This window comes from Dermochelys coriacea, chromosome 2 (assembly GCF_009764565.3).
Source record: "Dermochelys coriacea isolate rDerCor1 chromosome 2, rDerCor1.pri.v4, whole genome shotgun sequence".
Classification (NCBI taxonomy): Eukaryota; Metazoa; Chordata; order Testudines; family Dermochelyidae; genus Dermochelys; species Dermochelys coriacea.
The window spans coordinates 255,750,366-255,774,877 of record NC_050069.1 but is presented as its reverse complement, the minus strand read 5'-3'; the positions used below and the strand labels follow the sequence as shown (position 1 = coordinate 255,774,877).

Below are 24,512 nucleotides of genomic sequence, written 5' to 3'. Positions count from 1 at the left end.
GGAGCTGCATGGGAAATAGTGCTCTCTACTTCCACCCCCCACAGTGGCAGGTGCAAACCAAATGTTTCAGGTTAAAAACCACAGCATGCAGTTCATGGAAACATTTCCAGTTCTTAACCAAACACTAATCTTAACACAGGGCCTCTAAGGCCTCAGTTTAGAGCCTCAAGAAGCCCTGGGCCACTATATTTATTGGGACTGCTTTTCGTATCCTTTCCTCTAGGAAGGCAGACTGCCTAAGCAACAGTACAGGCCTCTGAAGGAGAAAAAAAGTTATTATGAATATATGTCAGAAACTTCTAAAATAATTTTTTCTACACATGAAGTCACACAAATTTAAGGTCCAACATATTGCAGTCTACTAGAGCTGGATCTGGGTCAACTGATACAGAAGTGATTCCTGGTTTTCAGATGGTATAATGTACTAAGATGTAGCCCTAGTGTTTCATCAAAAATAAGTATTTAAATCAATCATGGGTCTAAAGTTGAATATTTCCCCATTCTTGCCCTTTCACCATTTTAATTTTGTGGTGGAATATTTATATTTGTTGGATGAAACATTTCTATGGCTGAGTTTAGTTTTGGTTTATTTTTGTCTGTTTTTTGTCCCTAATGGCAGTTGTCTGCATGCTTGTCAGGTGTTTAGTGTTAGAAATAGCCCTAGTGGAGATGACTTGGTGGACAGAATACAGGTGACTTCCTAAAAGGTGCATGATAAATGCAATTTATCATGTGGATATCAAAGTCACACAACACACTCTAATTGCTAAGCAACCTGCAAGCACTTGGGAGACACTTCTGCACCTGTTCCCCCCCTACAGCTAGATTGTCTCAAGGTATGTCTACACTGCAATTGGACATCAGTGGCTGGCCCAGGCCAGCTGACTTAGGCTCGGACTGCAGGGCTGTTTTATTGTGGTATAGACGTTCAAGCTTGGGCTGCAGCCTGAGCTCTGGGACCCTCCCACCTGCAGGGTCCTAGAGCACGGACACCTAAATCGCAATTAAATAGCCCCACAGATCGAGTCAGACGGCAGCCGTGGATTTTTAACTGCAGTGTAGACATACCCTCCGTGCTTGAGTCTGACCACCTCTGTTCCCCTTCCTCACATGGTGAGGCAGTGCACTGTAGCTGCTTAGCAGGACGACTTGAAAGAATACCTTCACAGCATTTTTCAAACTCTGAGCCTTGTTTGTTGGTTGTTTTTTTTGGTAATCTTGTTCATCTACCACGCACGCTCCAGTGACTCTCACAAGAACCCTCTTCTACATCATAGCATTTGTCCACCTCCCTTCTCCCTTCCCCACAATGGCTCTATTTCCCCATCCTCGTTCCCCTCACCTGCTGCAGTTCCCCACCAGCTCTACCTGCTCCTCTTCCCTTTTCCCCTTTCCTGATTTTCCCCATCTCTCCCACCAGCACAAATCCAGAGCCAACATCTACATGCTCCTCCTCCTCCCCTTTGGTAACATTTACCACAATATTCTCCCTCCATTCCCATACCTGCCTCTGGAACCATCTCCAGCCCTTTAACTGGTGCCACCATTCCTAACCTCATGTCCATCCTCCCCCTCCCCTTCTTTTGCTGTCTCTGGAACACCCACTCTATCTCTAAAAAGATCACAGGCATCTATGACCTCTTTATATCTCGCTCCCTCCAGCTCATGGCTCTTACAGAGACCTGCCCTCTCTTACAGAGGCCTCTCCTTCTTTCACACTCTGTGACCTGGATCCGACCATAGTGAGAGTGTTGGGCTTCACCTCTCCTACTCTGGCACTTCCAACCCCTTCTACCTCATCTTTCCCACTCTTTCTCCTCTTTTGAACAGTACTGCATCTGATTCTTCTCATCTCCCTCTCCATGCTTCTGTCATCTATCATCCACCCAACTCTCCCACATCAGCCTTCCTTGATGGTTTCCACTCCTATCCTCACAATCTCCCATACTACTCCTCGATTATTTCAACTTCAATGTTGATAATCCATCCGAACTTTACCTGCAGGTTTCCTCACCTTCATCTCTTCATTCAACATGCAGCTCTGGTTCAACGCTACCAGTCACCAAAAGGCCCGGTCATTTGACTCGGTCTTCACCAAGCATTGTTCTCTCTGATCTCTGTTACTGAGTTCTCCCTCTCTATCACCCAGTTTTCTTCAGCAGCAGCAGCCGTCTCCTCCCTCATGCCATCACTTGGCTTTTCTGTGACTTCCAAGCCATCAGCACTGCTGACTTCTTGCGTGCTTTTAGCCCTCTCCTCCCTGCCTTCCATTGATATAGTTGTTCATTCTCTCCATGCTTCATTCCCCTCCACCCTTATCTCTTTTGCTTCTCTCCACCATTGCAATGTCTGCTCTGCCAATCCCCAAAACTGGCTCACCTTAATATCAACTTCCTCTGCTTCTCCTTTTGGACCACAGAGTATCTGTTGGAAATCCCATGACCAGGCTAACCACCTCCACAGATACATTCTCTCCTTCTTCAGTTCTGACATTTTCCTAGCCAAACAAGTCTAAACTACCACCATGCTGACAATTTGAAGTCTACCTATGTACTCCTCTCTCCTTTTGTCCAAACTAAAACCTCAGCTTGGCTCTCTAACATCTCCTCAGGAATGTCTAGGCATCATCTTAAGGTAAAACAGAGCTCTTAATCTTCCTCCTGGCCCTCCCCACTACCTCCTTACTTTATCCCTATGGACACCACCATCATCCTGCCTGTCACTTGGGCCCATAACCTGCGGTCATCTTCAACTCAGACCTCACTCTAGGACCAGGCTATGTCTAATTCTTTCTGACTCTTTCTGTATAACATCTCTAAGATACCGTCTTTCTTATCCATCTACCCTGCTAAAACTGTCATCCAGACTCTCATCTCGCTGCTTGACTACTACAACATCCTTTTCTCTAGCTTGACATATATAGTCTTGCCCCACTCATATCCATTCAGAATGCGGTAGGAAAGATCATCTTCCTAGCTGTTGCTTTGACTATGTCACCACCTCTTTGCCTTCCTTCACTGGCTCCCCCTTTTCTATTGCAACAAACATAAGCTATTTGTCTTCTCTTTCAAGGCTCTTCTCCACCTATCCCCATCCTATTTATTATTTTTTATTCACTACTGAAATGTCAATTCCAGCAGCAATCAGCCCATGATGCCAGTCTCCATCGTCTAATAATTAAATTTTCCAACAAGCACCTTACACTTGGAGGAGCTTCCTGTAAACATCTGCAAAGCTACCTCATCCTCCTTCAGAACCCTCCTTTTCTGTTATCCACACAACTTGATAAATGGCTAGACTACTGTTATGCCAAGACCACTGCCTATCATGCTGACCAATAGTCTTACTGTTCTTTTGTACTCCCCTGTCTATCTAGATCCATTGTTTGTCTCTTGTCCTATACTTACATTGTAAGCTCTTTGTGGCAAGGACTGTATTTTTGTTCTGTGTTTGTACAGTGCCTAGCACAATGGGCCCTAGTTGCTACTGAAACTGAAATAATAATTAAAAAAACAAGAAAGTTTTATATCCATACATATACAAAAATCATATTTTTTATGTGATGTGTACATGCCTGTGTATGTGGTCATGTATACTATGGTAATATTCCAGTTTGTCTCCCAACACACAATTTCTCTTTCCTTTAATTTATAAGAATCTCCATTCAAAATACAGTGCAGAAGTTTTCAAACAATATTTAAAAGTTTTCTTTTGCACATGTCATTCATGGCCCACTCTCCTATGACAAACTTATACATAACACACCATTGAGTATTACAATAGTCAAGCTGATATTTCCCTTCTAAATGGAACTCCCTTCTTTAAAATACAGTTAGTTTACTGAAAGCCTTCAAGGCCAATGTTAATTTGAAGACAGATTTACAGCAATTTTGTGTCTTATTTTTTAAAAAAGGAAATGTTAAAGAAGAAAAATCTAACAGTTCTTCAATAGTCTGACTACAAAAAATTGGCAACTTGGAAATATTATTGGCAAAACATTTCTATTATCAATATATTTAAATGTTTTAATGTATCTAGTTAATTTAGGGCCCAGTTCTGCCACTTACACTCAGTTTGAGCAGTCTCACTCAGAGTAGTCCCATTGAAATCAATGAAATTATTCATGGAGTAAGGTAAATATTAGGCGATAAGAAAGTTGATTGGCACATTCAAGTGTGAGAAAACTGTTGAACTGAGAGACTTTGTCACTCACAACCACTAGGGAGCACTTACATTAAAATAAATAAATCTTCCATAAACTATCAAGTTAAGAAATTATAACTTTTAAACAATTCTTTAAAGAAAATAAAGGTAAATAAATTCCAGATATCAGTGTTACTCTTTGAAATAGCAGTAATGATGCCAATTAGTTTGTGCTGTTAAGCTGCTTGACGTAATGGCAAACTAGATTTCATTTATTTACTGGTTTCAGAGTAGCAGCCGTGTTAGTCTGTATTCGCAAAAAGAAAAGGAGTACTTGTGGCACCTTAGAGACTAACAAATTTATTTGAGCATAAGCTTTCGTGAGCTACAGCTCACGAAAGCTCAGTTTTTTTCCACCAAATGCATCCGATGAAGTGAGCTGTAGCTCACGAAAGCTTATGCTCAAATAAATTTGTTAGTCTCTAAGGTGCCACAAGTACTCCTTTTCTTTTTGCGTTTATTTACTGTAATAAATAAATGATTAAAATAATTTACTGGAAATTAATCAATAATACAAAAAGATGATTGCATGTGGCAAAGACCATGTGGGTCTTTTTGGCATTTTGAAATACAGATTGAAATGTCTATTTTCAGTCAGGTAGGCAGCACCTTGTTTCTGTCACCAAGCCAAGGAAGTGTCATTACAAAGAGTCTGCCTTCTTTCAAGGCACCTGCTGTTGTTTTCATATAGTTTCTTCTTTAAATGAGAAGAACAAACCACCAAACACATTTTTCCCCAATACATAAAATGGCAGTACTACTTTGCACTCACATTACTTTTGTTATTACTACACCCTTTTTTGGTGGCTGTTTTTTGTTTTGTTTTTTTAAGAGTATTTGGGTATATCAACACCATATTAACTGGACACTGATTATATAAAATTGTAAGGCTAGGATGAATATTAGGGTTAATTAAAAAGGCATTTGCTAATTTGAACAACTTATTTTTTTTCCTGCGAACCCCTTGTCAGCTTCTAACCACCACGGGACTGATTCTGCCATGCAAACTCAAGCTGAGTAGTACTTGATACTCCACAAGTTTTCCCACTGATATCAACTGTAGATTACAATCTGATTACTTGTACAGTAAAGCATTACTGTGAATGTAGAAGGCTGAACAAAGCTCTAGGAGTTGATATTTTCAGTGAGTGACATTTTGTAGTCTTATTTGAATTTATTTTTATTTTTATTTTACAGGCTTGAGGGAAATATTTTTTTTTCTACTCACTTCTGTGCTCCCTGAGACAACAGCTTTGTCCACGTTCACCGATAGCTGCTCTTCAGTCTGGCATACTCCCAATGACCACTCTGCACAGCGGTGATGAGCCCAGCAGTGACCTAATGAATTATCATTGAGAAAGAATTGCACGATTTTACAACTTTGCCAAGCAGCAGTTGGGTTTGAAAATAAGCATTAAAGAAAAAAACTTAAAAAAAAAACAACAAAACAAAACCGGACCTGATCTTGCAATCCTTATTAGAGGATACAGGGCTTAATTTTAGTGGTAAGTGCTTGCAGAATTAGGACAATAGTCTTTTACTGATACAGGAAGAGTGGGAGAAGGCAGGAATCAACAATTTATCTACATACTGCAGTTTTTATTATATAGAAAAAACCCAGATGTTTTCACACGTATTTATATACTTTTCAGCTTCTAGTTTTTGTAGCCCAAAATATACAAATACACCTGTGACATGTCGGTGTGTACATATATACTCAAAGTTAACTTCAGTTTGCCCCTCACTTATTTAACTGTTTGTCTGTATATCTGTCCTTAGCTTGTGAACTCATTGGGACAGGGATCAGTTCCTTTTGTCTGTTGGGAAAGCACCAAGCACATTGTGACTGCTATCGTAAACAAATAATTTTTAAAAGATCACAAGGTGCCATGCACAGGCCTGGTACATAAATTGTTTTGTAAAAACACTGATGACAATAGTGAGCTGTCTTTATACAGAGACACTCACAAATAAGAGCCTGCTGTACTAATATTGGGAAACTTAGACTACAAGAATAGACCTTCCAGGACTCAAAGTACCTATTAAAATGGCTTTCAGTTCAGCTGCTGGCAAAATAATGAAAACCATAAGGATATGGTATAATGACGAACTGCTAATATTTCTCGCCTCAGCTGAAGGTATTCTATGCTGACATACCATATAAGACTCATGGTATGTACCTCTTGAAATTTGCTATTAAGCATATAAACTGTATATTGCAACTCTGCATTTAGTAACACAAAAAAGGGACTTAAAATTGTAAGCATCTTCCAGTACTGATGACATGGAATAATTAAAATTTATCCAACATCAGGAGACCAGACCACACACTAATTTTTTTAAAAATCATTTAAAAGAGATTTCTTTACAATCAAATTTTGAAACCAATTTTCAGAGAATTCTGAAAAAGTGACACTACTACTAAGCTCTGTACAGAGATAATATTTACAGAACAAGTTCTGAGTTCTTACAGTTTCTTCTTTTGTGGGACATAAGTAGGGCCCAACCAAATTCACAGTCCATTTTGGTCAATTTCACAGTCATAGGATTTTAAAAATTATAAATTTAATGATTTAAGCTATTTAAATCTGAAATTTCATGGTGTTGTAATCGTAGGATCCTGACCCAAAAAGGAGTTGGGGATGGGGGGATACAAGGTTATTGTAGGGTGGATTGTGGTACTGCAACCCTTACTTTTGTGTGGCTGCTGACGGCGGCATGGCCTTCAGAGCTTGGCTGCTGGAGAGTAGTGGCTGCTGGCCAGGCATCCGGCTCTGAAGGCAGTGCCGCCGCCAGCAGCAGCACAGAAGCGAGGATGGCATGGTATAGTATTGCCACCCTTACTTCTGCGCTGCTCCTTGCAGAGCTGGTTCTTCATTCAGCAACCACCACTCTCCAGCCGCCCAGCTCTGAAGGCAGCACAGAAGTAAGAGTGGCAATACTGTGACCCCCACCTAAAATAACCTTGCGATCCCCCTGCAACCCTCCCTTTAGGGTCAGGACCCCCAATTTGAGAAACACTGGTCACCCCCATGAAATCTGTATAGTATAAAGTAAAAGCACACAAAAGACCAGATTCACAGGGGGAGACCAGATTTCACTGTCCATGATGCCTTTTCCACGGCTGTGAATTTGGTAAGGCCCTATACAAAAGCATATGGTGTAGATTGATGGTAGGGCAACATTTGAACTAAAATGCTCTGAGAAAATAGCCGAAAGTTTCTTGATATTTCTGTCAGACGCCTAAATGAAACATTAAAGTTAAAAATGTATATTACAATCTTAGGACCTGATCCTGAAAGCCCTTCCTCTCATGACTAATTGTTATTTGTTCAGGTAGCCCCAGTGAAGCCACGTGAGAAGGAGGCTTTGTAGGATTGGGCCTTTAGGAGTTATAATAAAATGACAGGTTTCAGAATAGCAGCCGTGTTAGTCTGTATTCGCAAAAAGAAAAGGAGTACTTGTGGCACCTTAGAGACTAACAAATTTATTAGAGCATAAGCTTTCGTGAGCTACAGCTCACTTCATCGGATCCGATGAAGTGAGCTGTAGCTCACGAAAGCTTATGCTCTAATAAATTTGTTAGTCTCTAAGGTGCCACAAGTACTCCTTTTCTTTTTTTAATAAAATGACAGTTTAAACTATGAAGTATTATCTCTGTTTCTTTCTCCTTTGCTCCTCACTTCCCCCAAAGAGGCAATCACTATACCAAACTAAACAATTATTTAAACAAAAGTTTAGTTTGAATTCCAGTTAAACCATTATAAATATGTACCACATACTACTAATAGCTGAACGTATACCTACCTGTTGGCTCAAATAAGGCTTGGACATCAATGTCATCTGGTAAGCCAACTAAACTGAGTTCATCCCAGAATTTGACTACCTGATCGTCAGAAGCAGTTTGAGTGCTTACACTTGTACATGATGCTATACTCTGTCGAGGTCTCTCTCTGTAGAGAAGGAGAGCAAAAATGTGGGTAGGTAACTCTGCAATTAAAACACTATGTTTATTACTCAATTAGCTATGTGTTTTCCAAATGATCTAAAAAACCAGAATGCCTCAAATGAATTTTCCCTGTGTGATAAAATATACATCAAAGAGAGGGGAGAACTAGCCCAGTTTCTTGAATTTTGACACCGTATTTATATCAGTAGGAGAAAATAAAGAACAATGCTTTCAGTTAAAAGTCGTATGCACCAGAAAAATTGACTCTGTTAAATGGCTCTTTGTCCAGCCTGACCATCTCATTGTTCAGGACATACATACTAAAATTTTTCAAACTGCATTTTTTGTTCGACTTGTTTCCTCTCCAGAAGAAGATTGTTAGGTAAGTACAAGCAGATATAGATCCAGGCAAAGAAGGGATATTTCTCTGGGGAAATGGGAAAACCTGGAACAAAGAGAGGGAGGTGGTATAAACAGAGGGTGTCAGCTGCAGCTTTCTTATGGTTTCCTCTCTGCAACGTCGACAGCTGGTCTGTGGGTATAGCTTTGACAATATTCTCAAAGGAGACTCTGCCCTACCAGACAGAGGTAAGCTGCTAGGATAGCACACAGCAAGTGTGTATGGGGGAAGGGTGAAAAAGGCCAAGAATGGAGAAGGTTAGATGGCAGCAGATGGCAGCCTTTGCAGGGCTGGCTCTAGGTTTTTTGCTGTCCCAAGCTCCAAGAGCGCAACTGCCCAAGCAAAAAGGATGGCCGGAATACCGCCCCTGGAATTGTGCGGCCCCAAGCTCGTGCTTGCTTTGCCGGTGCCTAGAGCTGGTCTTGTGTCTTTGTCCCACACAACCAAAATTCACAAAATTGCAAAGTGTAAGAGAAAGAGGCTAGAAAAGGAGAATTTAATGATACAAAAAGCACTAGATTATGATGAAATGCAAGAATCTATCAAACCTATTAAAAAAACCCACAAACAACAGAGTATACTATTTGAGCACAGGGAATCCTTCCTTCTGGTTTTTTAACCCAACCTACCAAAAAATTATGCATTAAACATCAGACTCACTAACCGATTAACCAGAGAAACCTGACTCCCTCAACCCCACTTAAAAAGAAGTTTCTGCCTTGGATTTCTAAAGCACTGCATTTAGCCTTACTGAGATGTCTAGTCTCCTCAGATACCACAGTGGTTGCCATGGAGAGGTGTGCTAAAATTTGGGTAGTCTTAATCTTTTACTGGTTCCTTCTTCATTAGGGCCCTACCAAATTCCCAGTCCATTTTGATCAATTTCACAGCCAGAGGGTTTTAAAGTTGGTCAATTTCACATTTTCAGTGAATTTCACAATTTCACATCTGAAATTTCAGGGTGTTGTAACAGTGAGGGTCCTGACCCAAAAGTGGGTTGTGGAGGGGTCAGAAAGCTGATGTAGGGGGGTGCAGGATTTCCACCCTCACTTCTGCATGGCCTTCAGAGCTGGGCTCTGAAGGCAGCAGCTGCGGAGCTTTCTGCAGCCGAGGGAGATTCTCAGGGGTGGCTCTGATCTCACCCGTGCGGCTGGGAACCTTCAGAGCTGGCAGCAGCCACAGAACTTCCTGCAGCTGGGGGAGGTTCCCAGAGGTAGGTGGGTCTGATCTCCCCCCAGAGTGGCCTTGCAAGGGAAGAGGAAGTCTTGTCCCACCCCAGTCCTGAGGGGACTAGCAGCCCCCAGCTGAGGCTCTCCCAGCAGCATGGGGGAGCTCAGACCCACCTCCATCTCCAGGAATCTACTCAAGCTGCAGGAAGCTCTGCGGCTGCTGCCTTCAGTCTGCTCTCCCGGCACGCAGGCGAAGTCCCGTCCCTCCCCAGCCTGGAGGACTAACAGCTGGATCCCAGTGAATGTTAGGAGCTCTCAGCTGGGGCGCCCCGAGGCCTGGCCTGCCCCGCCCCTCCAATAGCTAGATTTCACTGGGGAAGTCTGATTTCACAGTCTGTGATGTGTTTTTCATGGCCGTGAATTTGGCAGTCATTAATAAATCAAGCATATGCCTCCGTGGCTGTTCATAGATGTCCACAGTAGCAGCAGCATGAAACTGCCATAGTTCTTGACAATTTCATGATGCTCATACCCTTCTGAAAAAGAACAGTGAACCTGACCAAATATACGTTAAATTTTACCTTACTGATTGGTAAATCTATGAGCTACAGCAGGCAACAGAGCTGTGTGTTGACTCAGGAATAGAAAATTCTCTCATTTTACATTTGACTTATTTTGAAAGTTACCTTCAGAAATATAAGGGCAAGGAGATGGGGAAATGTAAGTGAAAACTTAAGTTGCGCAAAAACTGATGGCTAAGACCCCCTCCACATCTATCAAGAAAAGCTTCTCTCTCATTATTGGTGAGTGGGTGAAGTTTTCAATCCTTGGCACTAAGTTATATTCTAATGACTTATGTCATAACAAACAAAAAAAAAAGTGTCCAACATCAGAAATCAAAACCTTCAAGACTAGCACCTACTACTATGAACAAAATAGTCCCCTTCTGAACGGATATATTAAATTAACCCATTCTATCCAAAAAGGGCAAGTACCCCTAGATGCAGTCAAATAAGGTATTATTAATATAAACTCCTGTTACTGAATTATTATCAGTTTTGAATCAATCTAAAAAAGAATTACACATTCATATCAGATTTTATAATAAGGAAATCTGAGTACCTTTTTTTTTAAAATTTGTGTTTATAGTTCCTTAATATCAAATGGATAATATCACTGCCAGCTTTATATGGAGATTCAGCATTCATACTTAATTAAGGGCTATTAAACTAAAAAAATTTAAATTGAATAAACCTAATCTGAATGTGAACTTAAATTGAAATGTCTACAGTACTTTTAATGTTACATATGCCTTGATAATTCAGGATTCCTTAAAATGTACCACCTTAAATCCTTTTAAAAGGCTGCCTCTCTTTGTTATTGTTTCATTTCCTACTTTGTTTCTTCACTGTATTGGCAGCAGTCCAAAGCTAGCAACCAATCAGAAAACTCCAACACAACAATGCTTTAGTACTTAAACTTGGATGTTAGCCAGCATGGCACTTGGGGATGATTACATCACCACCCTCAAGGGACAGAGCTGCTTAGTTGTTCCAAGCTAAATTAATTTTGCACTTTCCCATAGGCTACAAAAACCTCTACTAATCAGCCAGCACAACTGAATCCACATATTAGCAAGACAGCTCTGAAGCAAAAACACATTTTACCATGGTAACGCCCAAAACCCAGAATTGAAAAATCCAAATATATATTAAGAAAAATCTATTCCATTATGCAAATACTGAAAAAAATATGCATTTGTAGTTATGGATGTATTTTAAACTTCATTTCCATAAATATATTCAATAACCTTTCAACATGGACGATACAGGGATGTGTACATGAATGTAATTTCTCAGAAATAGCTATTATAAAGTGCTGTATTGCAAAAAGCAACTGGGATACTACTATACTTCAATGGATTAAAAATAGAACATTGACATACACAAAAACAACAGAGTTCTAATCACAGTAGAATATACTGTATTCACATAGCATGTTGCTTTTTACAGTCGCAAGGATTATTTTTTGGAGGGGGCCATTGAAGAAAGATTACAAGGTCTCTCTCTCTCTCTCACACACACACACACACACACACACACACACACACACTTCTTGCCTCCCCAAAGTACACAAACAACAGTTTAGAAATCAACTGGTTAATCTGTTACTCCTCTTCTATTCTTTTGCCTGCTCTCTCTAAAAGATGCATGTATTATCAATCTATTTAAAACGTACTAATACATTTGTACTTTTAAAGTAAGTCTGTCTCTTTTACTTTTGTACTCTCCAAAAAAAGAGCACATTCTCACTTCTAGGGGAAAAAACCTTAACAAGAAGCAGCAGAAGAAAGATTGCTATTTTTCTGACATGGTTTGCAATTTTTCAAACACAGATTAATAATACTAAACATCAAGTGGTTTTAAAATAAATAATTTCAAATTTTCAAATTATTCATTTATCACCGCACAATGTTTGCACATACGCTTCCTGGCCTCTCTACAATAATCAGCGTTAAAACAAAATCATGACTGAAGTTTTTATGATGAAACAGACTTACTTCTTCTGTCCTCTTTGTTTGCGCGGCACTGAGTTTTGCCTTGGAGTTCTCTCATAAGCTCCATCGCTGCTGTCATTGGTTTCACTCTTACTTAAAGGCTGGTTCTTCCAGGGGATGATAAACGCTAGCGTTGGACTGAATTGTTTTAAATCTCCTTGTCCTAATGAGCTTCGTTCACCACAGTAACAAAAGGCGCAGAGCTGTTCGCTGCAAAGCAGAGGAAACTTTTAAAAACCAGGATAATCTGGGGGATCTCCTATTAATTGTCATGTTTTGTGTCAATTTGACTTCCCTCAAACAGAATGCAAAGTACAATCAATAAAATATAAACAATAATTTAAAGTGTATCGTTAAATAAACATATAATGTAACTACTAAATATATTATTTAAAGTTATGTAACAATAGTTTTGTTTTTCTTCCACAGAAGTCTGCTAAAAAAGTGGAAAACATCCAAGTTAATAAAGATTTTTTATTTTTCCTATGCTTAAAAGCCCTTAGTCTATCAAGGAAAAACCCAATCATATACTCTACTGTAATCCAAAAGGTGTGTGCAAACCTAAATGGTGGTGACTGAAAAAAGGAGTGGCGGGGGAGAATGGGAAAGAGATGAACTACTCCATTACAATCACATATCCACCAAAAAGCTAATATAGTGGAAAACACACACACACACGTATACCTATAACACACACAGTATGTATAACATATAACCATGCGTATACAATACAAATGCATGTATTATCTATTGTATACAAAACATCACACACACACACACTTAAAAAAATTAATGGGAAGATCAGCATAATGGAACACTCACAGCAATGACTACATAAAGACCGGTTATAGCGACATATCATATACAAATACATATATCCATTTAACACAAACATTGTAAAAATACAGCAGCCTAAACTTATACTTGAAGAAACTTACACGTATTTAGTACTGTGACCCGTTAAGTAAGTTATCCCTGTACCATTTGCAACCTTATATTAACACTCAAAGCACAATGACAGTTCTGGCAGAACTCCTTGTGTGACATCATATGGAGGTTACTGCACAATATTTCTAAAACCACATTCACAAACCTAAAATGTGAATTTTTTAAATTTGCATAAAAACTGTTTAAAGAGAAAAATCATTTAACATGTTTTTACACCTAAGTGAGCAACTTTGTTTTATGTGTATTTATGTGATCCCCAAAATGTGCCTAAGGGAATCTGGCACTTGGGTAGAAGCCTGGTTTGGAAAGAGCTGCATTTAAATAGAATTTAATCGTCTCTGAGGTGGCATATTTGGACTTTGGGAGCAGTAAGGTAAAAAAAAAGTCTCCTGGAGATCCAATTACAGTACAGTGTTCACTAGGATTTGGAAAAAACAACAGATCATCTGCACTGCTAATCAAGGGGCTGGTCTACACTACAAATTTAGGATGGCTTAACTACATTGCTCAGGGTTGCAAAAAATTTCACACCCTGTGTAATGTAATTAAATCAACTTAAACCCGGGTTATAGACACTGCTGGGTTGATGGAAGAAATTTGTCGACCTTCCTACTGCCTACTGGATAGGTGGATTTACTACACCAATGGACAAACCCCTTCCACTGCTTTGGTAAGCAGCTACACTACGGTGCTGCAACCCTTTTCATTGCTTTGATAAGCAGCTACAGTACGGTGCTGCAGCATTTCTAGTGTAGACATACCCAAAATCAGGTACAAGCAGCAGCAACAGCAGAATGAAGAAAGAAGAACTAAAAAGGGAAAAAGTTGCAGCCTGGAACAGAGGACTATGATAATCCAATACAGCCATTTAACCTTGACTTAATGTACTCTGAGACTAGACAAAATCTTGCCCTTACAATACAACGCCACTGGGGAAGGGAAGATGGGGAAGAGGAGTGGGTGCAGAGAAGGTCCCAGAGACATCCTGCTAGCACACAGCTGGCTGTCTCATATGGAAAGGCTGAACCTGAAGACATGGTTCTCTGGAGCACTTCTCAAGAGTGGCCCAAGAAGGAGCAACATGCTGTTAATTATATCATGTATGTGGGGTTGGACATGCCAAACTGGCAGACCACACCCTTTTGAGGCCAGGTTGCTTCAAACAGGAGCCTTAGTTGTGTCCCTCTCATAGCATTCAAGAGAGTGCTAGAGAAGACTCCACCCTGCTGCTTTGGGAAAGAACCTTAGTGCATATTCATGTCCCATGTTGACCCCTCTCCAGCCCCCAATGACCCTGCTTGACACAGGATAGGTGTTGGCTATACTTACAACGTACAACCCACAGGAGAGATTTTGCTCATAACGGAGTACTGAGCAAGGGATTAATTTCAGAAATCTTTACAAAAATAAGCCTGAAGACAAAAATGTTTTGAAGAAAGAAAAATCTAAGTTCCATGAAGAGGGCATAAAGATAATAGAGATCTCTCTTCCAGGCTGTAAATGTAATTTCAAATGTTATATGGCAGAGCAACAAATTAGTAGCTATTCATATTTCAGAGAATATGGCCCAACCAGAGTATTAGGTGAAAACACGTTAGTTGCCCTCATACACATAGCTTGCAGATCAGGGGACAAAATTACTTAGGGTAGTCAAACCTAAAGAGGACTGTGAGAGACTTCAAAGGAACTTAATGGTAGGTGAAAGGGCAGCACACTGGCTGATGAAAATCAGTGTTTAAAAATGCAAAGGTTTCAGAGTAGCAGCCGTGTTAGTCTGTATTCGCAAAAAGAAAAGGAGTACCCGTGGCACCTTAGAGACTAACAAATTTATTAGAGCATAAGCTTTCGTGAGCTACAAAAAGAAGGATTCTGGGTGGACTCCTCCTGAAGGTCGAAAGAGCAGCCTGGATTTCTACATAGACTGCTTCCGCCGACGTGCACGAGCTGAAATTGTGGAAAAGCAGCATCGCTTACCCCATAACCTCAGCCATGCAGAACACAGTGCCATCCACAGCCTCAGAAACAACTCTGACATCATAATCAAAAAGGCTGACAAAGGAGGTGCTGTTGTCATCATGAATAGGTCGGAGTATGAACAAGAGGCTACTAGGCAGCTCTGCAACACCACTTTCTACAAGCCATTACCCTCTGATCCCACTGAGAGTTACCAAAAGAAACTACAGCATTTGCTCAAGAAACTCCCTGAAAAAGCACAAGAACAAATCCGCACAGACACACCCCTGGAGCCCCGACCTGGGGTATTCTATCTGCTACCCAAGATCCATAAACATGGAAATCCTGGACGCCCCATCATCTCAGGCATTGGCACCCTGACAGCAGGATTGTCTGGCTATGAAGACTCCCTCCTCAGGCCCTTCGTTACCAGCACTCCCAGCTATCTTCGAGACACCACTGACTTCCTGAGGAAACTACAGTCCATTGGTGATCTTCCTAAAAACACCATCCTGGCCACTATGGATGTAGAAGCCCTCTACACCAACATTCCACACAAAGATGGGCTACAAGCCGTCAGGAACAGTATCCCCGATACTGTCACGGCTAACCTGGTGGCTGAACTTTGTGACTTTGTCCTGACCCATAACTATTTCACATTTGGTGACAATGTATACCTTCAAATCAGCGGCACTGCGATGGGTACCCGCATGGCCCCACAGTATGCCAACATTTTTATGGCTGACTTAGAACAACGCTTCCTCAGCTCTCGTCCCCTAATGCCCCTACTCTACTTGCGCTACATTGATGACATCTTCATCATCTGGACCCATGGAAAAGAAGCTCTTGAGGAATTCCACCATGATTTCAACAATTTCCATCCCACCATCAACCTCAGCCTGGACCAGTCCACACAAGAGATCCACTTCCTGGACACTACGGTGCTAATAAGCGATGGTCACATAAACACCACCCTATATCGGAAACCTACTGACCGCTATTCCTACCTACATGCCTCTAGCTTTCATCCAGATCATACCACTCGATCCATTGTCTACAGCCAAGCGCTACGATATAACCGCATTTGCTCCAACCCCTCAGACAGAGACAAACACCTACAAGATCTCTATCATGCATTCCTACAACTACAATACCCACCTGCTGAAGTGAAGAAACAGATTGACAGAGCCAGAAGAGTACCCAGAAGTCACCTACTACAGGACAGGCCCAACAAAGAAAACAACAGAACGCCACTAGCCATCACCTTCAGCCCCCAACTAAAACCTCTCCAACGCATCATCAAGGATCTACAACCTATCCTGAAGGACGAGCCATCACTCTCACAGATCTTGGGAGACAGACCAGTCCTTGCTTACAGACAGCCCCCCAATCTGAAGCAAATACTCACCAGCAACCACACACCACACAACAGAACCACTAACCCAGGAACTTATCCTTGCAACAAAGCCCGTTGCCAACTCTGTCCACATATCTATTCAGGGGATACCATCATAGGGCCTAATCACATCAGCCACACTATCAGAGGCTCCTTCACCTGCGCATCTACCAATGTGATATATGCCATCATGTGCCAGCAATGCCCCTCTGCCATGTACATTGGCCAAACTGGACAGTCTCTACGTAAAAGAATGAATGGACACAAATCAGACGTCAAGAATTATAACATTCAGAAACCAGTTGGAGAACACTTCAATCTCTCTGGTCACTCGATCACAGACCTAAGAGTGGCTATACTTCAACAAAAAAGCTTCAAAAACAGACTCCAACGAGAGACTGCTGAATTGGAATTAATTTGCAAACTGGATACAATTAACTTAGGCTTGAATAGAGACTGGGAATGGATGAGTCATTACACAAAGTAAAACTATTTCCCCATGGTATTTCTTCCTCCCACCCCACCCCCCACTGTTCCTCTGATATTCTTGTTAACTGCTGGAATTAGCCTACCTTGCTTGTCACCATGAAAGGTTTTCCTCCTTCCCCCCCACCCCCGCTGCTGGTGATGGCTTATCTTAAGTGATCACTCTCCTTACAGTGTGTATGATAAACCCATTGTTTCATGTTCTCTCGTGTGTGTGTGTGTGTGTGTGTGTGTGTGTGTGTGTGTAATCTCTCCTCTGCTTTTTCCACCAAATGCATCCGATGAAGTGAGCTGTAGCTCACGAAAGCTTATGCTCTAATAAATTTGTTAGTCTCTAAGGTGCCACGGGTACTCCTTTTCTTTTTTTTTAAAATGCAAAGTTTTCCACATTGGAAGGAATAATTTGAACTACTCATACACATGTTGCTGGTCTATAAATTAATTGGAACAACTTACAAAAGTTGTTGGAATCATTATGAATAGTTAAACAAAAAACCTGCTCAATATAAAACAGTCACAATTGCAAACAAAACATTACGATGCATAAAGAATGAAATAGAAGATATTTCAAATATGATGCTATTATATAACCCAGTACTGGAGCGCTAGTGGACTTTCTAGGTTTGGAGACAGCTGCAGGGTCTCTGCTGCAGGTTGCAGCTTTCCCAAGCAGCAATAGGTTGAAATTAACAAAAATAGTCAGTTTCACAGCTGCTATTCAGAATGGCATGGACACCTGTGAAAATGTAAAGAATCATGTCAGTTTCATGCTACTGCTTGGGAAAAGCTATGAACCACAGCAGCTGATGTAAACAGTGGTGTATTCAGAGAGGAAGAAAAAAAGCAAAAAAGCAGCAGCCTTGGTTTAAGGGCCCAGTAGCAGACACACTCTCCCCCATCCAGGAGCCAAGAATCTGGGGAGGAATCAAACAACGGAGATCCTATGTTCTCTCAGCAGCCAGAAGACTCTAGGATTGAGGTGTAAGGAGAAAAAGAAATCTTCTCATTTCTAAGAGAAATATGGGGCAATTGGGCTTCAAATCTAATAGCCAGACATTTATATGACAGACAGCAGAGCAGCTCACAGCAGGAGTTTGCCTGGGACTGGTAAGTATCCGAGTGTGTGTGTTTGCTTGCTGAGGAAGTATCCGAGCGTGTGTTTCCTGGGAGGGCAGGGAGAGAGCCTGAGTGAGTGTCTGATTGGCTGCTAGCCTGCAGGGGGCGGGCATTAGGGTGTCTGTGTGTTTGCGTCAGGGAAGCCTGGCTGTTTGAAAATAGCCAGAGCCTCGCGAACCAGCTGAGCGGCAGCGGAGCAGCGGGGACAGCAGAGCAGCTCACAGCAGGAGTTTGCCTGGGAGTTCGCCTGGAGTGAGCCCAGTGAGGCTTACATCTTGCCAACGTCTCTGAGGAAGCTCATAGTAGGTAGGTGATATGGAAGGGGGGGGTTCAGCTATTGTGACCTGCACTGGATGTGCCATGTTTGTCTTTCTTCCACAGGACAGAAGCGACTTTGTCTGTACAAAGTGCAAGCTGGTCTCCATATTGGAAGAGAAGATTGAAGGTCTGGAGCAACAGGTAACGACCCTGCGTTGTATACGAGAGACTGAGGATTTTCTGGACCAAACTCAGGATAGCCTTCTAGGGGCACAAAGCTCTAAAGATATAGAGCAGGTTGCACAGAGGAGCCAAGAGGCCAGTGAAGAAGCTTGGCAACATGTGACCTCCAGAAGAGGTAAGCGGAATGTCCGGGTTCCAGTAACACAGACACAGGTAACTAACCGCTTTCATGTTCTCTCCACAGGTACCATTGCGGAGAGTGGACCAGATGATATGTCTGGGGGGAGAAAGCAGAAGGAGACCCCGCTGGTTGGGAGGCATGAGATGCGATGTCCTGAGGTTGGGGGTTCCACGACCACCACTCCCAAGAGGAGAAGGCGGGTGGTGGTGGTCGGGGACTCTCTCCTCCGGGGGACTGAGTCATCTATCTGCCGCCCTGACCGGGAAAACCGAGAAGTCTGCTGCTTGCCAGGGGCTAAGATTCGTGATGTGACGGAGAGACTGCCGAGACTCATCAAGCCCTCGGATCGCTACCCCTTCCTGCTTCTCCACGTGGGCACCAATGATACTGCCAAGAATGACCTTGAGCGGATCACTGCGGACTACGTGGCTCTGGGAAGAAGGATAAAGGAGTTGGAGGCGCAAGTGGTGTTCTCGTCCATCCTCCCCGTGGAAGGAAAAGGCCTGGGTAGGGACCGTCGAATCGTGGAGGTCAACGAATGGCTACGCAGGTGGTGTCGGAGAGAAGGCTTTGGATTCTTTGACCATGGGATGGTGTTCCATGAAGGAGGAGTGCTGGGCAGAGACGGGCTCCATCTTACGAAGAGAGGGAAGAACATCTTTGCCAGCAGGCTGGCTAACCTAGTGAGGAGGGCTTTAAACTAGGTTCACCGGGGGAAGGAGACCAAAGCCCTGAGGTAAGTGGGAAAGCGGGATACCGGGAGGAAGCACAGGCAGGAATGTCTGAGAGGGGAGGGCTCCTGCCTCATACTGGGAATGAGGGGCGATCAACAGGTTATCTCAAGTGCTTATATACAAATGCACAAAGCCTTGGAAACAAGCAGGGAGAACTGGAGGTCCTGGTGATGTCAAGGAATTATGACGTGATTGGAATAACAGAGACTTGGTGGGATAACTCACATGACTGGAGTACAGTCATGGATGGTTATAAACTGTTCAGGAAGGACAGGCAGGGCAGAAAAGGTGGGGGAGTAGCACTGTATGTAAGGGAGCAGTATGACTGCTCAGAGCTCCGGTACGAAACTGTGGAAAAACCTGAGTGTCTCTGGATTAAGTTTAGAAGTGTGTGCAACAAGAGTGATGTCATGGTGGGAGTCTGCTATAGACCACCGGACCAGGGGGATGAGGTGGATGAGGCTTTCTTCCGGCAACTCACGGAAGCTACTAGATCGCATGCCCTGATTCTCATGGGTGACTTTAATTTTCCTGATATCTGCTGGGAGAGCAATACAGCGGTGCATAGACAATCCAGGAAGTTTTTGGAAAGCGTAGGGGACAATTTCCTGGTGCAAGTGCTAGGGGAGCCAACTAGGGGGAGCGCTTTTCTTGACCTGCTGCTCACAAACCGGGTAGAATTAGTGGGGGAAGCAAAAGTGGATGGGAATCTGGGAGGCAGTGACCATGAGTTGGTTGAGTTCAGGATCCTGACGCAGGGAAGAAAGGTAAGCAGCAGGATACGGACCCTGGACTTCAGGAAAGCAGACTTTGACTCCCTCAGGGAACAGATGGCCAGGATCCCCTGGGGGACTAACATGAAAGGGAAGGGAGTCCAGGAGAGCTGGCTGTATTTCAAGGAATCCCTGTTGAGGTTACAGGGACAAACCATCCCGATGAGTCGAAAGAATAGTAAATATGGCAGGCGACCAGCTTGGCTTAATGGTGAAATCCTAGCGGATCTTAAACATAAAAAAGAAGCTTACAAGAAGTGGAAGGTTGGACATATGACCAGGGAAGAGTATAAAAATATTGCTCGGGCATGTAGGAAAGATATCAGGAGGGCCAAATCGCACCTGGAGCTGCAGCTAGCAAGAGATGTCAAGAGTAACAAGAAGGGTTTCTTCAGGTATGTTGGCAACAAGAAGAAAGCCAAGGAAAGTGTGGGCCCCTTACTGAATGAGGGAGGCAAGCTAGTGACAGAGGATGTGGAAAAAGCTAATGTACTCAATGCTTTTTTTGCCTCTGTTTTCACTAACAAGGTCAGCTCCCAGACTGCTGTGCTGGGCAACACAAAATGGGGAAGAGATGGCCAGCCCTCTGTAGAGATAGAGGTGGTTAGGGACTATTTAGAAAAGCTGGACGTGCACAAGTCCATGGGGCCGGACGAATTGCATCCGAGAGTGCTGAAGGAATTGGCGGCTGTGATTGCAGAGCCCTTGGCCATTATCTTTGAAAACTCGTGGCGAACGGGGGAAGTCCCGGATGACTGGAAAAAGGCTAATGTAGTGCCCATCTTTAAAAAAGGGAAGAAGGAGGATCCTGGGAACTACAGGCCAGTCAGCCTCACCTCAGTCCCTGGAAAAATCATGGAGCAGGTCCTCAAAGAATCAATCCTGAAGCACTTAGAGGAGAGGAAAGTGATCAGGAACAGTCAGCATGGATTCACCAAGGGAAGGTCATGCCTGACTAATCTAATCGCCTTTTATGATGAGATTACTGGTTCTGTGGATGAAGGGAAAGCAGTGGATGTATTGTTTCTTGACTTTAGCAAAGCTTTTGACACGGTCTCCCACAGCATTCTTGTCAGCAAGTTAAGGAAGTATGGGCTGGATGAATGCACTATAAGGTGGGTAGAAAGCTGGCTAGATTGTCGGGCTCAACGGGTAGTGATCAATGGCTCCATGTCTAGTTGGCAGCCGGTGTCAAGTGGAGTGCCCCAGGGGTCGGTCCTGGGGCCCGTTTTGTTCAATATCTTCATAAATGATCTGGAGGATGGTGTGGATTGCACTCTCAGCAAATTTGCGGATGATACTAAACTGGGAGGAGTGGTAGATACGCTGGAGGGGAGGGATAGGATACAGAAGGACCTAGAGAAATTGGAGGATTGGGCCAAAAGAAATCTAATGAGGTTCAATAAGGATAAGTGCAGGGTCCTGCACTTAGGATGGAAGAATCCAATGCACCGCTACAGACTAGGGACCGAATGGCTCGGCAGCAGTTCTGCGGAAAAGGACCTAGGGGTGACAGTGGACGAGAAGCTGGATATGAGTCAGCAGTGTGCCCTTGTTGCCAAGAAGGCCAATGGCATTTTGGGATGTATAAGTAGGGGCATAGCGAGCAGATCGAGGGACGTGATCGTTCCCCTCTATTCGACACTGGTGAGGCCTCATCTGGAGTACTGTGTCCAGTTTTGGGCCCCACACTACAGGAAGGATGTGGATAAATTGGAAAGAGTACAACGAAGGGCAACGAAAATGATTAGGGGTCTAGAGCACATGACTTATGAGGAGAGGCTGAGGGAGCTGGGATTGTTTAGTCTGCAGAAGAGAAGAATGAGGGGGGATTTGATAGCTGCTTTCAACTACCTGAAAGGGGGTTTCAAAGAGGATGGCTCTAGACTGTTCTCAATGGTAGCAGATGACAGAACGAGGAGTAATGGTCTCAAGTTGCAATGGGGGAGGTTTAGATTGGATATTAGGAAAAACTTTTTCACTAAGAGGGTGGTGAAACACTGGAATGCGTTACCTAGGGAGGTGGTAGAATCTCCTTCCTTAGAGGTTTTTAAGGTCAGGCTTGACAAAGCCCTGGCTGGGATGATTTAACTGGGACTTGGTCCTGCTTTGAGCAGGGGGTTGGACTAGATGACCTTCTGGGGTCCCTTCCAACCCTGATATTCTATGATTCTATGATTCTATGATTCTATATGAAAGATACCCCCAACCACACCAGAACCCACAAACAGAATCCTAGTAGAAATCTCTGAACCTTCCACTTCTCAGCAGTTTGGGAGGGGTCACGCGCACACACACATTCTTCATGGAAGTCTGCCTTCTCATCATCTGTACTAACCTAACAGCAACAGACTCAGGGCTTGTCTACACAGGGAGTTATTATTCCAGAATAGCTATTCCTGACAAGATTGCCTCATTCTGAATTATCTTACTCTACAGTGATTAAACTAATTTAGAATAAGAGCATCCACACATTGAGTTAATCAGGAATAGCTATTCTGGAATGCAATTCCCTTTGTAGATACTCCCTTAGCCTTTTAGCTAATAAGTGTTTCATAAATATTTTAAACCCTGTCTGTATGGACAAAGGCTAATTTCTTTTACTAAAACATGAGAGGGACAGACAATTTAAAAATCCAAGTACTTTCCCATATATCAATATTCAGTTTATTTTAAGGGGAGTGGAGAAGAGATCTCAATTCAGACTCAGCAACTCACAAAATCAAGTCCTGTGATCAGATTTCAGATGTTTACAGAACAGAGTAATATTTTAAAATGGGGATAATGAGCAAGTTAACATGACACCTACTGATCTCTTCATAATTGATCGAAATAGAAAAGCAAGCAGACCACTGTTATACCTATGTCTTTATGCTGTTCCAGACATTGTTAAAACGGATAGAAAATCATTATTTAATTCTTCATCTGTATGGGCCAAATTCTGTTCTCTTATAGACTGCTTAAAATCCAGAGCATGGCCCACTGCCATTCAGGATGGAATAATACTGCTGCTTTAGGCCTAGTCTATACCTAAAACTTAGGGAGGGTCACACTTAAACATTAAAGCATGATGAAAAGTCTTCAGTGAAGCTGCTACCTAAGCCAACAGGAGGGCTTCTCCTGTTGAGGAGAAAGCCTCCCGTCAACATAGTGCTGTGTACACAGGGGATTAAATCGTTGACACTACGCCGCTCCCAGGGGTGTGGATTTTTCACACCTGTGAGCAACAGTTATATCGATGTAAATTCATAGTGCATTTTAAAATGCTCATTGGAGTTTGTGCAGTGCTTTATTTTTTTATAGCAGTTTGTTGGGTGGGGCAGATATTATTTGATGTTTACAAAATGGATGTTTTAAAAAGGCTCATGTGACAAACTTTTTTGGTGTCTGACTTGCCTTCAGATCCCTTTTCACACAGACACCATAGCACTTTGAACGATGAACTAGATAAGCGTGAACCTTTGGTTTGTGTAGATTGGGTGAATTATTGTAGAAATTTGAAATAGAATCATAGGACTGGAGGGGACCTCCTTGAGAGGTCTTCTAGTCTAGTCTCCTACGCTCAAGGCAGGACTAAGTAGTACCTAAACCAATCCAGAGAGATATTTGTCTAACCTGCTCTTAAAAATCTCTAATGATTTCACAACTACCCTAGGCAATTTATTTCAGTGCTTAACTACCCTGACAGGGAGTTTTTCCTATTGTCCAACTTAAATGGTCCTTGCTACAATTTAAGACAGACCACCGCTTCTTGTCCTATCCTCAGAGGTTAAGAGAAAAATGTTTTTCCCTCCTCCTAACAACCACCTTTTATGTACTTGAAAACTACTATCATGTACCCTCTCAGTCTTCTCTTCTCCCCACTAAAGAAACCCAATTATTTTAATTTTCCCTCATAGGTCATATTTTCTAGACCTTTAATCATTTTTGTTGCTCTTCTCTGGACTTTCTCCAATTTGTTCACATCTTTTCTGAAATGTGGCGCTGGATACAATACCCCAATTGAGGCCTAATCAGCACGAAGTAGAGCGGAAGAATTACTTCTTGTGTACAGCTTATTCCTGCTAATACATCCCAGAATTATGGTTGCTGTTTTTGCCACACTGATACAGTGTTGACTCATATATAGCTTGTTATCCACTACGACCCCCAGATTCCTTTCTGCAGTACTCCTTCCTAGGCAGTCATTTTCCATTTTGTATGTGT

The 24,512-nt window shown here is 42.5% G+C and overlaps 1 protein-coding gene across 27 annotated transcripts in view; it reads right to left on the bottom strand.

Annotated features, from left to right (window-relative positions):
* The window catches only part of KMT2C (lysine methyltransferase 2C), a 356,354-nt gene that overhangs the window by 202,539 nt on the left and 129,303 nt on the right, over window positions 1–24,512 (bottom strand). For all 27 annotated transcript variants that reach the window (XM_043509677.1, XM_043509671.1, XM_043509676.1 and 24 more), the window contains 3 exons: window positions 12,282–12,488; window positions 8,011–8,156; window positions 5,432–5,541 (listed from right to left, as the gene is read on the bottom strand). In XM_043509677.1, the coding sequence (XP_043365612.1) occupies window positions 5,432–5,541; window positions 8,011–8,156; window positions 12,282–12,488 (463 nt within the window). The remainder of the gene's footprint in view (window positions 1–5,431; window positions 5,542–8,010; window positions 8,157–12,281; window positions 12,489–24,512) is intronic.